The following is a 16,762-nucleotide window of genomic DNA, read 5'->3' as shown; positions in this document are numbered from 1 at the left end:
CAATATACCCTACTGTCACAAACTAATATCCTCCGACAACAGCCCAATAGAAGCAGCTTCCTCCTCATATCTCCCTCCTCTTACTGACTGTAACATTGTTGTCTGAGGGACACTCTGCCTTCTCTTTCTTTTCTGTTTTTGTTTCAGTCCGTCATTCAATGGAGAAATAGAATAGCACTTTATCCCTCTCTCTCTCTCTCTCTCTCTCACTCACTCACTCACTCACTCACTCACTCACTCACTCACTCACTCACTCACTCACTCACTCACTCACTCACTCACTCACTCACTCACTCACTCACTCCCTCCCTCCTTCTGCCTCACTCACTCCCTCTTTCTCTCCCTCTCTCTCTCACTCACTCACTCCCTCCTTCTGTCTCACTCACTCCCTCTCTCTCTCTCCCTCTCTCTCTCACCCCCTCTATCTCTCTCTCTCACTCCCTCTCTCTCACTCCCTATCTCTTTCTCTCTCTCGCTCCCTCCCTCTCTCTCGCTCTCTGTCTGGACATGTTCCCTATCACATTAATCAGCCTCATGGATTTAGCCTCAGATATGAAAGACAGGGAAAGGTAACACTTTACAATAAGGTTACATTAACATTAGTCAATGCATTAGTTAACCTAAAAAAATCATTTTGTGAATGTATCTACTAAGCATTTATTAATTGTATGCATTTTTACTAAGCCATAAAAAATGCATTAATACATTGTTTATAAAGCTGATAATTCATTTGAGTTAATAGTTAAATAACCTTAATGTCCCACATCTAAACCATTCATTAACGAATGGTATGTTAGTAAAGAGTTAACAATTAATATTAACAGTATGTTAAGGTTTTATCATGTATCAATCATTTTTAGTGATGCAGGTTCATGTTATTGAGAGATTATATTTATTCTAGTTTAAAAATAGATTGTGTGTGCTTTAAGTATTATTTCTTAATGCTAATTAGCCAAGTGTCTTTGTGAGACTCATTGTACAGTTGGTACAAATCACACATATACCATTGACTTATTAATGCGGCATGACAACTTGTCAAGCATTAGCAAAAAAAAAAAAACTAAAACAATTCAGAGTATGTAATGTATCTTTAATTTCAAAAGCAGAATTAGCAACAACACACAGTTTCATCACAAGCTTAGCTAATGTTAGTTAACCTGAAATGTTAGCCTACCTAAACAGTAGCTAGCTAACAGCAGATAATGAGTCTGCATTGAGCTTCAAAGACTGTTCCTTCGATAACTACATGTTTTCTGTTTGCTGTTTCTTGTAAATTCCTCTGTCATTATTTTTAACTGTTAGATGTGGCTCGTTAGCTAATTATTAGATAGGTGGCTAGCTTTTTTTGTGAATACAGGTTTTATTTGTCATGTTGGTGAGCTGCAGTGAGTGGCAGATCTTGGTTTGATTATTGAAGTGCAGACTGTTCACCCCTGGAGGTGGAGGGGAAGTAGCTGTGGCATTTCCTAGCCTACATTCTTCTGGAACAGAGATATGCAAACTTCCACTCACAGGGCACGTCATACCAGAGCTTCGCACTTGCAGCGTTCATATGCAGACAGTCCTCTCCTTCTCCAGCGTTATTGGGCTCATCGGTGTCCCAGTTAGTGTAATCAAATCTGGACCCATCTGACCACATCCATGTGCCCTCCTTGATTGCATCAAAACCTCCAAGCCAGGTGCTATGTAGGTGGCCATTGGTATCATTTGTCAGTGCTTGCATAAACTGGTACTCTAAAAGGCTATGCACGGATGCTAGGTTTCCACCAAGTGCCAAACAGTTTTGCTCCGAATCTACGAATGATTGCTGAATGCTGACAAACTTGAAACAGTGTGATCCATATGTGTGCCAGTCTGAGGGACATGAACTTTCCTTTATCCCCTCCTGCACTGCTGCCACGTGAGCCTCGGCAGGAGGAGTCTGTTCCACCTTAGTCTTCAGTAAGGGTTCTAAACCAAGGAGCTGGATCAGGTTTGCGTCGCCCAGTGCAATGGCAGCACTCAGAAGCAGAAGGACGGCCAACTTCTCCATGGTAATCTTTTCCTGTCAGAGAAGGAATCACAGGTGGTAGTCTGTAGGTTCTGTTCAGCTTGAGAAAGAGGAACCCTTTTATACATGTAGCCCACCAAGCCACAAGGACAATGTACAAAAAAACATGTTGATACTGATTCCACATCCTATTGGGAAATATATCCTAATCCTTCTGCCAAACATACACAGAGTGTACAAAACATTAAGAACACCTGGTGAATCCAGGTGAAAGCTATAATCCCTTATTAATGTCACTTGTTAAACCCACTTCAAACAATGTAGATGCTTAAAGAAGGTTTTTTAAACCTTGAGACAATTTAAACATGTATTGTGTATGTGTGCCATTCGGAAGGTGAATGGGCAAAACAAAATAATTAAGTGTCTTTGAACGGGGTATGATAGTACATGTAGGTGCCAGGCGCATCTTTTTGTGTCAAGAACTGCAACGCTGCTGGGTTTTCACGCTCAACAGTTTCTGGTGTCTACAAAACATTTAGATCATCTTCCTAATATTGAGTTCCAGCCACCCCCCCCTTCCCCTCTTCTTCTTCTTCATCTATAGAGAGAACATCTGACATCTTTAGTCAGCTGACACAACTACCTAGACAACTTACACACACATCCCTATACCAGCCCACAAACTATAACCATGCTGGTGGTGTGATCCTATTTGAAACCACTCAAAAGCCAAGAACACACAAACACTTGCAACTACCTAAATTAAACAATCAGACACATGAACAGTGAAACACCTGAATGATTGATTTCATGTTTTATTTCAGTGTCAAATTGTCAGTTGGCGACCCATCCGTTACAGGATCAATTGACACTTTAAAAGAAAATGACAATGATTCTTACAAAGAGTCCTCTGGTGTGCTGTGCAGTGTGCACCGCATACAAAGAATCAACATGATTACAAGGTTGTCTAGGCAAAAACAACTACCTTTAAAGAGCAAAAACAAAAATAAATAAATACAGATGTATAAATACAGGTGAATGAAACTGAAAAAAACGATTTAAACACATTCAGGCCCCAAGAAATAATTAAAATGTGAAAGCTGTATAAGCCTATGCACAATCCATACGTACATGGACCTGATATACGCCTATAACTAAATATGTAATTCAATTATAGGTTTATATAACATTTTCATCGTCGCTCAGCCACATAATGCCAGGGTATACCTGGTGGGCTTTCTGGAATAGAAAGACACATATATCATGTTTTAAAGGGCAATAGAGTATTGAGTGAATTTCATTCTCTACCTCTTTGAGGTCACAGTAGTTACAAAGTCTCTCCTATACTATTTCACCACAATACCAGCCTGTTTACACACACAGGCGCAATATCCCTGTTCTTACCTGTGCACATAGTGATCTCCGGCTGTAGGATGTACATAACCTTTCTGTCACACATGAATTCGCTCTTAATCAAACAAAAGTTTCTCAATTTACATTGATGATTAATCTCCTCCACCAATTTCTTTTCATATTGCATCATCAGTTGTTTTTTAATGTTTTTTTAAATTTGGTTTTCATACAGATGTTCATAGTCAGACTGTTGTGAAAGGTTTAGATTGGATGAGCTTATTAGTCACTTGTATAGGGACACAGATGTAATTATAGGGTACAGTGAAAATCTTGTTCTCCGGGCTCCAACAGTGCAGGTAAAAATAAAATAAATAAAAAGAGAATGAGACATAACAATAATAATATATACACATTTACAACAGTAGCAGTTATAAATGACCGTTGGGTGTTGAGGGCAGGGTGAATGAAGTCTGTCGGGTATGGGGGCTATTAGGGGAGGGGGAAGTGAGAAGTGAATGAAACAGTAATAAAAAATGAATAATATACATATTTACGCTTTAACAATGAGACATGTTCATTGGGAGGTGGGGTGCAGGGTAACTGTTTGTGTGTGTGGGGGGGCGGGGTCTTGCAGTCACTCTGAGTGTGGATTGCAGTCACTCCGAGACTTTTCCAGTAGACTGCTTTCAAGGTAAGGAAACAAATATCTAAATATGTCCAACGCTGAACTATCACTTTAATGTCATCATATAAATTGTAGCCTTACTTTTGTACATTTCAATATTCTAATACAAAGTAAAATAAAAAATGATATTTTGGAAGTTTGAAAGACATGCCCCAACCCTCCCTGTGAGTTCCACGGAATGTTTTTAAAGGTCAATAAGGTATGAGTATCAAGTAAATAAGTTATTTAGGTAACTGTTATCCACCGTTGTGCAAACTACCAGGAAGTTTGAAAAGGGCGCGAAGCTCACCCTGACTAAAGGTTCTTTGAAAATGCCTGTCAAGCAACATGGACGAAGTGTTGCAGTGAGATTAGGTCAATGTGCTGATACACAAACAAGTCAAACAACATTGGCATTGCATGCATAGGGTAGCAGGTAGCCTAGCGGTTAAGAGCGGTTTGAATCCCCGACCCGACTTGGTGAAAAACCTGCCGATGTGCTTTTAAGCAAGGCACTTAGCCGTAATTGCTCCTGTAAGTCGCTCTGGATAAGAGTGTCTGCTAAATGACTAAAATCATTAAAAAAATAAACATCCAATCCTGTCATACAGTGTGCAAAACATTATCAACACCTATTTCCATGACAGACTGACCAGGTGAAAGCTTTGATCCCTTATTGATATCACTTTCTAAATCGACTTCAATCAGTATAGATGAAGGAGAAGACACGGGTTAAAGAAGGATTTTTAAGCCTTGAGACAATTGAGACATGGATTGTGTGTGTGCCATTCAGTGGGTGAATGAGCAAGACAACATATTTAAGTCATTTGAACAGGGTATGGTAGTCTACCAGGCGCATCGGTTTGTGCCAAGAACTGCAATGCTGCTGGGTTTTTCACACTCAACAGTTTCCTGTGTGTATCAAGAATGGTCCACACCCAAAGGACATCCAGTCAACATGACACAGCTATGGGAATCATTGGAGTCAACAAGGGTCAGCATGCCTGTGGAACACGTTTGACACCTTATCCATGCCATGACAAATAGAGGCTGTTCTGAGGGCAAAGGGGAGTGCAACTCAATATTAGGAAGGTGTTCTTAATGTTTTGTACACTCAGTTTACATCACATCCTGGTTTAACAAATATTTTTTTAATACAAATGTTTGGGTATTATAACAGCATCACTGAGTGTACAACACATTGTGAATACCTGCTCTTTCCATGACATAGACTGACCAGGTGAATCCAGGTGAATGCTATGATCCCTTATTGATGTCACTTTTTAAATCCACTTCAATCCGTTTAGATGAAGGGGAGGAGAAAAAAATATTTTGGAGCCTTAAGACAATTGAGACATGGATTGTGTATGTGTGCCATTCAGAGTGTGAATGGGCAAGACAAAATACACTACAAAAGTATGTGGACACATGCTCATCAAACATCTCATTCCAAAAACATGGGCATTGACATGAAGTTGGTCCCCCCTTTGCTGTTAGATGTTGGAACATTGCTGCGGAGACTTGCTTCCATTCAGCCACAAACATTACTGATGTTGGGCAATTAGGCCTGCTCGCAGTCAGTGTTCCAATTGATCCCAAATGTGTTCAATGGGGTTAGGGTGAGTTGAGGTTTGAAGGCCAGTCAAGTTCCTCCACATCAATCTCGACAAACCATTTCTGTATTTACCTTGCTTTATGCACAGAGGCATTATCATGCTGAAACAGGAAAGGGCCTTCCCCAAATCATCTAGAATATTATTGTATGCTGTAGCATTAAGATTTCCCTTCATTGGAGCTAAGGGGCCTAGCCCGAACCATGAAAAATAGCCCAAGACCATTATTCCTCCTCCACCAAACTTTACAGTTGGCACGGTGCATTGGGGCTGGTAGCGTTGTCCTGGCATCTGCCAAACCCAGATTCGTCCGTCAGACTGCCAGATGGTGAAGCGTGATTAATCACTCCAGAGAACACGTTTCCACTGCTCCAGAGTCCAATGGCGGCGAGCTTTATACTACTCCAGCCGACACTTGGCATTGCAGTGATTATAGTCTTGTGTGCGGCTTCTCGGCCATGGAAACCCATTTCATGAAGCTCCCGACTAACAGTTCTTCTGCTGACGTTGCTTCCAGAGGTTTGAAACTCAGTTGTGAGTGTTCCAACTGAGAATGCTTTTTTTACGTGCTACGCGCTTCAGCACTCGGCGGTCCCGTTCTGTGAGCTTGCGTGGCCTACCACTTCGCGGCTGAGCCGCTGTTGCTCCTAGACGTTCCACTTCACAATAACAGCACTTCCAGTTGACCGGGGCAAGCTCTAGCAGGGCAGACATTTGACAAACTGACTTGTTGGAAAGTTGGCATCCTATGATGGTGACACGTTGAAAATCACTGAGCTCTTCAGTAAGGCCATTCTACTGCCGTCTTCTTAAACAATGGGGCAGCTATTATTTACTGAACTCCCGTCCTGAGCGTGCCGTTGGCTTGTGCTGGAGCGGCTGTTATTTAAGTCCCGCCGTGGGATGATGCTGGTGTTGTATACTTCAGTTGCAATGTGGCCACAACTCCCAGGGCCCATACAACAGCTACAATGAGAAGACTGACCACAAATGCACAAACATGAATGAGTAGAGTCCATTCCTGGTCCTCCTATGGCCACTGGGGTTGCCTATGACGATTTATTGGCTGGTACATCTTCGTCTGGGTTGTGGTGCACCTTCCTGCAGTTGCTGGCATGAACTCACGTCGACCGCTCTGCAACCATCAGGAGCACCTGCAATGTACCAGTCCAGAGCTGTTGGTGCCAAGTCTTTCTGCGGAGGTCCTTGATGACCACTCAATCTACTGGCTGAAATGTGTGGAGCTGTCCTCCCTTTGGTTCAGGCAATGCTGGGGAAAATAGACTTCAGAACATTGTTAAGTGTAGCTCAGTAGTTTATCATTTGATCCTCTCAACCCATCAGTGTCAACCTGTTCTGTGGGAACGGGGGGTTTAGGATTCTCATGGCTCTTCCTGTGAGTATTTCATGAGGTGCTAAACCAGGGGTACGATGCGCACGTCCATGCATGTACATCAGAGCCAGAGGCATTACTGTTACCTATGGCAATCTGGTCTCAGCCTTCCTCTGCCTACATTGTTAGTCATACAAATCACACTTAGCACAAACCACAACTCCCCCCTTTTACACATGGTCTTGGTCATGTGCCAAGAACACTTATTTCTCCATTCTCACTTCCCCAGGCCCTTGCAGATCAGAAACATCCCGTAGAGAAACATGTTTTTAACATTTAGATGGGAAGTGCAACAAAATAGCCTCCAAGTTTTCAACCAATTTACCAGATGAGGTGAGGAACCCACATTGCTCCCAGAGTGTATCGAAGCCAAAATAAATGCTCTAGTAAGAGTAAACAATTCTGCAGCCTGAGCTGACCAATGGGGTGGTAGTTTAGCACTTTCCAATGTAGTGGCAGCCGAAGTTACTGCATTATCCATTAATGGTTTGCCTTAAGGTGGTTTTTGAGCGGAACTATCAACAAATAGTTCCAAATCAGCATTCATTAAAGGCACGTCAGATAAATCCGGGTGAGGCTTACAGACCTGGGCAACTAGGACAGCACAATCATGGGGCTCACCATCATCGTCAGTTGGTAAAGAGTGGCGGGGCTAAGGACGGCGCTTCAGTGTGACATGAGACATGGTTAACAGCACATTCTGGTAATGGAGCAGCCTTGCTGGGGTGAGGTATTTGTATTCGTATTTATTATGGATCCCCATTTAGTTCCGCCAAGGCAGCAGCTACTCTTCCTGGGGTCCGGAAAAATTAAGGCAGTTTATACCATTTTAAAAGCATTACAATACATTCACAGATTTCACAACACACTGTGTGCCCTCAGGCCCCTACTCCACTACCACATATCTACAATGAAAAATCCATGTGTACATGTGTGTATAGTGTGCATGGTATCATGTGTGTATACATGTCTGTGCCTATGTTTTTGTTACTTCACGGTGCCCGCTGTTCCATAAGGTGTATTTTTACCTTCTTTTTAAATCTGATTCTACTGCTTGCATCAGTTACCTGATGTGGAATAGAGTTCCATGTAGTTATGCTCTATGTAGTACTGTGCGCCTCCCATAGTCTGTTCTGGACTTGGGGACTGTGAAGAGACCTCTGGTGGCATGTCTTGTGGGGCATGCATGGGTGTCGGAGCTGTGTGCTAGTATTTTAAACAGACACCTCTGTACCTTCAGATTGACAACACTTCTTACAAAAACAAATACTGAGGAAGTCAATCTCTCTTCCACTTTTAGCCATGAGAGATTGACATGCATGTCAATAATGTTAGCTCTCTGTGTACTTTTAAGGGCAAGCCGTGCTGCCTTGTTCTGAGCCAACTGCAATTTCCCCATGGGTTTCCATGGCTGAGCAGCCACATACAAGCCTAAGATCACCATGCGCAATGCCAAGCGTTAGCTGGAGTGGTTTAAAGCTCTCTGCCTTTGGACACTGGAGCAGTGGAAACACGTTCTCTGGAGTGATGAATCGCGCTTCACTATCTGGCGGACAAATCTGGGTTTTGCGGATGCCAGGAGAACGCTACCTGCTCCAATATATAGTGCCAACTGTAAAGTTTGGTGGAAGAGGAATAATGTTCTGGGGCTGTTTTTCATGGTTCGGGCTAGGCCCGTTAGTGAAATTAATGCTACAGCATACAATGACATTCTAGACGATTCTGTGCTTCCAACTTTGTTGCAACAGTTTGGGGAAGGACCTTTCCTGTTCCAGCATGACAATGCCCCCGTGCACAAAGCGAGGTCCGTTTAGAAATGGTTTGTTGAAATCGATGTGGAAGAACTTGACTGGTCTGCACAGAACCCTTACATCAACCCAAATCAAACACCTTTGGGATGAATTGGAACGACAACTGCTAGCCAAGCCTAATCGCTCAACATCCGTGCCCGATCTTACTAATGCTCTTGTGGCTGAATGGAAGCAATATCCCACAGCAATGTTCCAACATCTAGTGGAAAGCCTTCCCAGAAGAGTGGAGGCTGTTATAGCAGCAAGTATGAGCCAGGCAAAGGGGGGACCAACTCCATATTAATATCCATGATTTTGGAATGAGATGTTCGACGAGTAGGTGTCCACATACTTGTAGTCATGTAGTGTAGCTAGCTAGCAAGCTAGCCAACTTCAGCAAGTTTGCTTTGTGTGCTTGGTTGTGCAAGCATGCATTGTTGGCAGGCAAACTACAGAAGAGCGAGTAGGCTACAATTCCCTATCATTTATCAGTGCAATTTTGACGGCCAACTAACTGAAAGTTTGAGAGGGTTCATCTAATGTTCCTTCGTTAGATTTGAGCTAATCTTCAATAGGACTGTAAAGTTCCCAAATGTAAAAGGACTCCCAAGTGGTATTGACATATTTGCTGAAATCCATTCAGTTGGCTTTTGGCGAATGCATTCTAATGATCTAAAGTCGTGCTGTTGCAACTACCTGTAAACACACAGTCCAGTTCAAAGTGAATGATGGCAGGCCTGTGTTGCAAATAAAGGCCTACTGTAGCTCTGTTTGGCTATGGTGCACGGTCCACAAGATGGGCAAAGGCCACTCTGGGACCTACAGACAGTGCTGGACTGGCTGTGACCGGTTGTAAGGACACTCAACACTTACTTACCTCTGCATTTTAGTTGTTGTTGCTGTTGTTGCTATTGGCATAATCTGAAATTGACAAAGTTGAAATGGGATGATTATTTTTTTAAGTGATTTTTGCCAAAGTTCTTTTTTTTCTTTTTATAGTGTCGAATTGAATCTTTGTTTCTCTGTATGCTAAGGGAGGGAAGTTCAGTGTCTGTATGAATAGCCTTAGAAGCTTGTTTGAAGCTTCTCCTGGGGTCTTGTTAAGGTCAACTACATCATGAACTCAACTAATTTGTAGTACATTTATGGCAGAATTACCTTATGGAACATGTGAACTTTCATGTACCTTAATAACAAACGTGTACACTATCTTTAAATACGAATACATTTGTTAAATTACGGTCCTATTTGGTTTCGCCACGGAAAAAGGCAGGAACCTTCCCGCTAGCCATGATTGGCTGAGAAAATGGTTGGGGTGGACATGACGAGAGATGAGTTCAGATGGAGTCTGCCATGTAGCATAATTCTGTCTATAACATGAGCTGCTCAGAATGTGTAGGTAATGCTTTCTAACGTGGCTTTTTTGAAAGATATCACGTAGTACAACTGCAAAAGTGTTGCTCTCCACTTTCTGGAGAACCGAGTTTTGAAATCAGAGGAAATCAGAGGAATTAGAGTATGATAGTTAAGGAGATGGAGACAATTCTTGCGTTAGGGAGTCGAAAAGAGAACACACAGAAGGCTGTTGTATAATACACCTGTCTCCGGATTACATCTTCAAACTAAGGGCAACCATGGCATCTGTGACAGAGAGGGAGAAGCATTCATCCATGTATACGGATATATATTGACCACATTGACCATCACAGTGTTGGGACTTGAACCCTATTGAAAACCTGTGGTTTGAATTGAGGAGGGCCGTCCATAAGCGCAGACCGAAGCATATCAAGGATGTGGAGTTTCTTTATAGAGGAATGGTCTGAGATCCATCCCAACGTTTTCTTACAATCTCATAAAACATTGTAGAAAAAGGCTAAGTGCCATTATCCTTGCAAGGAGAGGGTGCACAAAGTGTTGAAAACAAGGGTGTCAATAATCTTTTTTTTATTAACTTGTTAAACAACAGAGTAATTGCATTAGTATGAAATAATATACTTTCCTATTTTTTGGAACATACAATATACAGTAGCTCAGTATTTGTCATATTTTACACCATTTTTTGGGCCATCTTTATCAAGGGTGCCAATCATTTCCAATGTTACTGTAAGTCAATCACCCCCATTTAGCATGTATTGCATTTCATGCCCAAATCATCTCTAAATATTTTTAAACCAATTCATTAAGTAACACATTCTATTCTAGAGATGTGCTGTCACACTTGCTTTTGGTTCCTATGCTAATAGTATCTTCCCGTGTTGTTGCAGGTAACTCAGTATATCTGGGATAATGTCCAAGGGACTCGTCTGAAGGGAGTCCCAGATCTGTGTACTGAGCCAAAGCACTCTCTCACTGCCCAACACTGTGCTACCACCCTCAGCCACCCTGCTCCCCTGTGTGTAGGTACCAAGTTTTGCTGTACTATACTGATCCGTTCTTCACCACAGACCTGGGTCCAAATAGTACTTTTTTTCTTACATTTTCTTACTTGTTGCACTGGATTGGGGTTTATCAAATCAAATCAAATGTATTTACAAAGCCCTTCTTACATCAGCTGATGTCACATATTGCAGACTTGTTGAAAAATATGTTGTTCATCTCCTTAAGAACAAATAGGAATACATATCTTTCCATAATTTACCTAAGGATGAAAAACAAGCTTTGCTTAATTTACAATCCGATATGTCAGTCCTTACCCGCCCTGCTGATAAGGGTGGGTCAGTTGTACTCATGGATAGGACAGTTTATGTAAATGAGTGTCATAGACAACTGTTTGACAACACCTCAGAAGTGACCCCACTGCCCAATTTCAGAAGACTATCTTTACTGTCCTAGATGGGTATTTAAGTTCTGGTCAGATAACCCAAAACCTTTTTGGCTATTCAACACCCTAAAATTGCCACTTTCTATACTTTCCCGAAATTACACAAGAATGTTACAAAACCTCCAGGGCGCCCTATTGTAGCGGGCATTGATGCAGTAACAGCCCCTTTATCTACTTTTGTTTACTCTTTTATTAGACCAATCGCAGAACAGCTCCCCTCCGTTGTAAAGGACACCAGCAGTATGATCTCTATCATTGAATCTCTTGAGCCTCTCCCTGAGAATACTTTGTTAGTTACTTTGGATTTTGAGTCATTATACACAAATATTCCACACGAGGTCGGTATTGAACCTATGGAACATTTTCTTCTGTAACGTGACCCCAATGAACTACCTTCCAGTGCATGCATTATAACATTGGCTGAAACAGAACTCACACACAACTACTTCATGTTGTGTGTCAGTAAAGGCTGGGTTTACAGTCTAACCAGGTGTCCTTCCAGACTCACATCAAGCATCTCCAATCCAAAATTAAATCTAGAATCGGCTTCCTATTTCGCAACAAAGCATCCTTCACTCATGCTGCCAAACATGCCCTCGTAAAACTGACTATCCTACCAATCCTTGACTTCGGTGATGTAATTTACAAAATAGCCTCCAACACTCTACTCAGCAAATTGGATGCAGTCTATCACAGTGCCATCCATTTTGTCACCAACGCCCCATATACTACCCACCACTGCGACCGATATGCTCTCGTTGGCTGGCCCTGGCTTCATATTCGTCGCCAAACCAACTGGCTCCAGGTCATCTATAAGTCTTTGCTAGGTAAGGAAAGTCGGCCAAAGGAGGAATTGGCTTTGGGGATGACCAGTGAAATATACCTGCTGGAGCGCGTGCTACGGGTGGGTGCTGCTATGGTGACCAGTGAGCTAATAAGGCCCCCACCAATTCCTCTTTTGGCCACCTTTCCTTCCAGTTATCTGCTGCCAATGACTGGAACAAACTGCAAAAATCACTGAAGCTGGAGACTCATATCTCCCTCGCAAACTTTAAGCATCAGCTGTCAGAGCAGCTCACAGATCATTGCACCTGTACATAGCCTATCTGTAAATAGCCCATCCAACTACCTCATCCCCATATTGTTATTATTATTTATGTTTTTGCTCCTTTGCACCCCAGTATCTCTACTTGCACATTCATCTTCTGCACATCTATCACTCCAGTGTTTAATTGCTAAATTGTAATTACTTCGCCACTACGACCTATTTATTGCCTTAACTCCCTAATCTTACCTCATTTGCACACACTGTATATAGATTTTTTCTATTGTGTTATTGACTGTACATTTGTTTATTCCATGTGTACCTCTGTGTTGTTGTTTGTGTCGCACTGCTTTGCTTTATTTTGGCCAGGTTGCAGTTGTGAATGAGAACTTGTTCTCAACTGGCCTACCTGGTTAAATAAAGTTGAAATAAAATTCAAATTTAAAAAAATCTAAATTACTTCTTTATTCAGACGAAGGGTACTGCTATGGGATCCCCCATGGCTTCTAACTATGCTAATGCGTATGTGGGTTACATGGAGAAACAGTCTATTTTCAATCCTCTCAAAAATGTTTTCTTGCCTAACATCATTATTTGGAAACGGTATATTGATGATAGTTTTGTTCTATGGAGGGGTGATGCAAAACAGCTCCAGGCGTTCCATGCTTTTTCTTAAAATTCCTGTTCTGAGCATTTGAGATTTACTATGCAATCTGATACACTGTAACGATCGTCGGTGGTGGAATTAGACCAAGATGTAGCGTGGGGTAGGTTAATCATATTCTTTAATGATAACCCGCAAAACAAGAACGAGAAAACCAACGAAACGTACAGCCTTATAGGGCTCAACAGCAACAAAACAAGGACAAGATCCCACAACATAGGTGGGAAAAAAGACTACCTAAGTATGATTCCCAATCAGAAACAACGATAGACAGCTGCCTCTGATTGGGAACCATACTCGGCCAAACACAAAGAAATACATAACATAGAATGCCCACCCAAATCACACCCTGACCAGACCAAATAGAGACATAAAAAGGCTCTCTAAGGTCAGGGTGTGACATACACGTCAAATCAGTTTTCTTGATCTTCTGATCTTGAGTGATGATAATGTTCTATACACTGATCTTTACAGGAAACCTACTTATCATAACAGTTTGATGAGGGCTGATAGTTGTCCCCCACTTCCCTTGAAAAATGGTTTGCCCTACAGCCAATTCTGTTGAATCAAAAGAATTTGCAAAAAACTATCAGAGTTCGACAGAAATATGGCTGAGACGCAAAGAAAATTCAAGGAGAGGAGGTACAAAAATGGTCAGATTAATACTGCCATTGAGAAATTTCAAAACAAAACGATACAGGACCTTTTTCATGGACAGTCTCAGAAAAAGAAGCATTCTTGCGTTCTAACTACCTGCTATTCAAAGTGCTCTGAACAAATGAAGGGAATCGTTCACAAACATTGGCACATTCTAAGATCCGATGACAGTATCGGTAATGTGTTTTCGGACCTTCCCTTGGTCATATTCTCGCTGGGCAAAACTCTCAGAGATGAATTGGTAAACTCTGATTTACCACCCCAAGATATTCCTGAACAACGTCTATTTGCGCCCCCTACTGGATGGAAACTACAAGTGTAATGGCTGTGCTCAATACAATGGTACTTATAAATGTCGTTCCTTCAAACACCCCCAAACAGGGAAACAGATCCCATTCAAAGGTGTTATCACGTGCTCCACTAAGGCAGTTATTTATCTTATAACTTGTCCTTGTGGTAAAAAAATTATGTGGGTAAAACAAAGCGCAAATTAAAAGTACAAATCTCGGAGCATCGTAGCAAAATAAGGTGCAAAAACTCGACTTACAGCCCACTTTTTGGAAGCAAAACACTCGATTTCGTCCCTACGTTATATCGGCATCGAACATGTCACCCTCGCTAGGAGAGGCGGTGACCTCGACAATTTATTGTTAAAACGAGAGGCTGTCTGCATTTATAGACCCTTGCTCCCTTCGGTCTCAACGTAGACTTTGATCTGAAGCCATTCTTGTGATTATTGTGATTTTGCTATTGTAAATGTTTGTATGCTTATGTAGCCAAATTGTATCTATGATCGTACTCTATCCATGTATGCTATTTTAATATATGAGAATTAACCAATGATATCAGGCCACACCCGGCCATGATTACAGATACCTGTATGTCTTTTGACACTATATAAATGAGTCACCCCGCAGTGTTTGTCATTATACCCTGATGAAGACAGCTTGTCTGTCGAAACGTAGGACATAAAACATGTTTTTGCATCTGAGCTCCTAGAGTGAGTGGCTCTCCTTTATTGTTTTAAGTGTTCCACTCTGCTAGCCAGCACCTCGTCTAAATAGGTGTTCTACTCTGCTAGCCAACACCTCGCCTAAATAGGTGTTCTACTCTGCTAGCCAGCACCTTGCCTAAATAGGTGTTCCACTCTGCTAGCCAGCACCTCACCTAAATAGGTGTTCTACTCTGCTAGCCAGCACCTCACCTAAATAGGTGTTCCACTCCGCTAGCCAGCACCTCGCCTAAATAGGTGTTCCACTCCGCTAGCCAGCACCTCACCTAAATAGGTGTTCCACTCCGCTAGCCAGCACCTCGCCTAAATAGGTGTTCCACTCCGCTAGCCAGCATCTCGCCTAAATCGGTGTTCCACTCTGCTAGCCAGCACCTCGCCTTAATAGGTGTTCCACTCTGCTAACCAGCACCTCGCCTAAATAAGTGTTCTACTCTGCTAGCCAGCACCTCGCCTAAATAGGTGTTATACTCTGCTAGCCAGCACCTCACCTAAATAGGTGTTCCACTCTGCTAGCCAGCACCTCGCCTTAATAGGTGTTCTACTCTGCTAGCCAACACCTCGCCTAAATAGGTGTTCTACTCTGCTAGCCAACACCTCGCCTAAATAGGTGTTCTACTCTGCTAGCCAGCACCTCGCCTAAATAGGTGTTCTACTCTGCTAGCCAGCACCTCACCTAAATAGGTGTTCTACTCTGCTAGCCAGCACCTCACCTAAATAGGTGTTCTACTCTGCTAGCCAACACCTCACCTAAATAGGTGTTCTACTCTGCTAGCCAGCACCTCACCTAAATAGGTGTTCTACTCTGCTAGCCAGCACCTCACCTAAATAGGTGTTCTACTCTGCTAGCCAACACCTCACCTAAATAGGTGTTCTACTCTGCTAGCCAACACCTCACCTAAATAGGTGTTCTACTCTGCTAGCCAACACCTCGCCTAAATAGGTGTTCTACTCTGCTAGCCAGCACCTCACCTAAATAGGTGTTCTACTCTGCTAGCCAACACCTCACCTAAATAGGTGTTCCACTCTGCTAGCCAGCACCTCGCCTAAATAGGTGTTCCACTCTGCTAGCCAGCACCTCGCCTAAATAGGTGTTCCACTCTGCTAGCCAGCACCTCACCTAAGTAGGTGTTCCACTCTGCTAGCCAGCACCTCACCTAAGTAGGTGTTCCACTCTGCTAGCCAGCACCTCACCTAAATAGGTGTTCTACTCTGCTAGCCAGCACCTCACCTAAATAGGTGTTCTACTCTGCTAGCCAGCACCTCGCCTAAATAGGTGTTCCACTCTGCTAGCCAGCACCTCACCTAAATAGGTGTTCTACTCTGCTAGCCAGCACCTCACCTAAATAGGTGTTCTACTCTGCTAGCCAGCACCTCGCCTAAATAGGTGTTCCACTCTGCTAGCCAGCACCTCACCTAAATAGGTGTTCTACTCTGCTAGCCAGCACCTCGCCTAAATAGGTGTTCCACTCTGCTAGCCAGCACCTCGCCTAAATAGGTGTTCCACTCTGCTAGCCAGCACCTCGCCTAAATAGGTGTTCCACTCTGCTAGCCAGCACCTCGCCTAAATAGGTGTTCTACTCTGCTAGCCAGCACCTCACCTAAATAGGTGTTCCACTCTGCTAGCCAGCACCTCGCCTTAATAGGTGTTCCACTCTGCTAGCCAGCACCTCACCTAAATAGGTGTTTCACTCTGCTAGCCAGCACCTCGCCTAAATAGGTGTTCCACTCCACTAGCCAGCACCTCACCTAAATAGGTGTTC

The 16,762-nt window shown here is 42.8% G+C and overlaps 1 protein-coding gene and 1 gene segment (V, D, J or C); both read right to left on the bottom strand.

Annotated features, from left to right (window-relative positions):
- Window positions 1-16,762, bottom strand: part of LOC139571060 (immunoglobulin lambda-1 light chain-like) — a 58,138-nt gene that overhangs the window by 35,787 nt on the left and 5,589 nt on the right.
- LOC139571134 (ladderlectin-like) lies at window positions 1,070-2,104 on the bottom strand. The gene has a single exon (XM_071393730.1). It carries the CDS (start codon window positions 2,030-2,032, stop codon window positions 1,472-1,474), a length of 561 nt encoding a protein of 186 aa, XP_071249831.1. The 5' UTR covers window positions 2,033-2,104; the 3' UTR covers window positions 1,070-1,471.

Source organism: Salvelinus alpinus, chromosome 1, assembly GCF_045679555.1.
Source record: "Salvelinus alpinus chromosome 1, SLU_Salpinus.1, whole genome shotgun sequence".
Lineage (NCBI taxonomy): Eukaryota > Metazoa > Chordata > Actinopteri > Salmoniformes > Salmonidae > Salvelinus > Salvelinus alpinus.
Note: the sequence above shows the minus strand (reverse complement) of the source record. Positions and strands in the feature narration are given on the sequence as shown.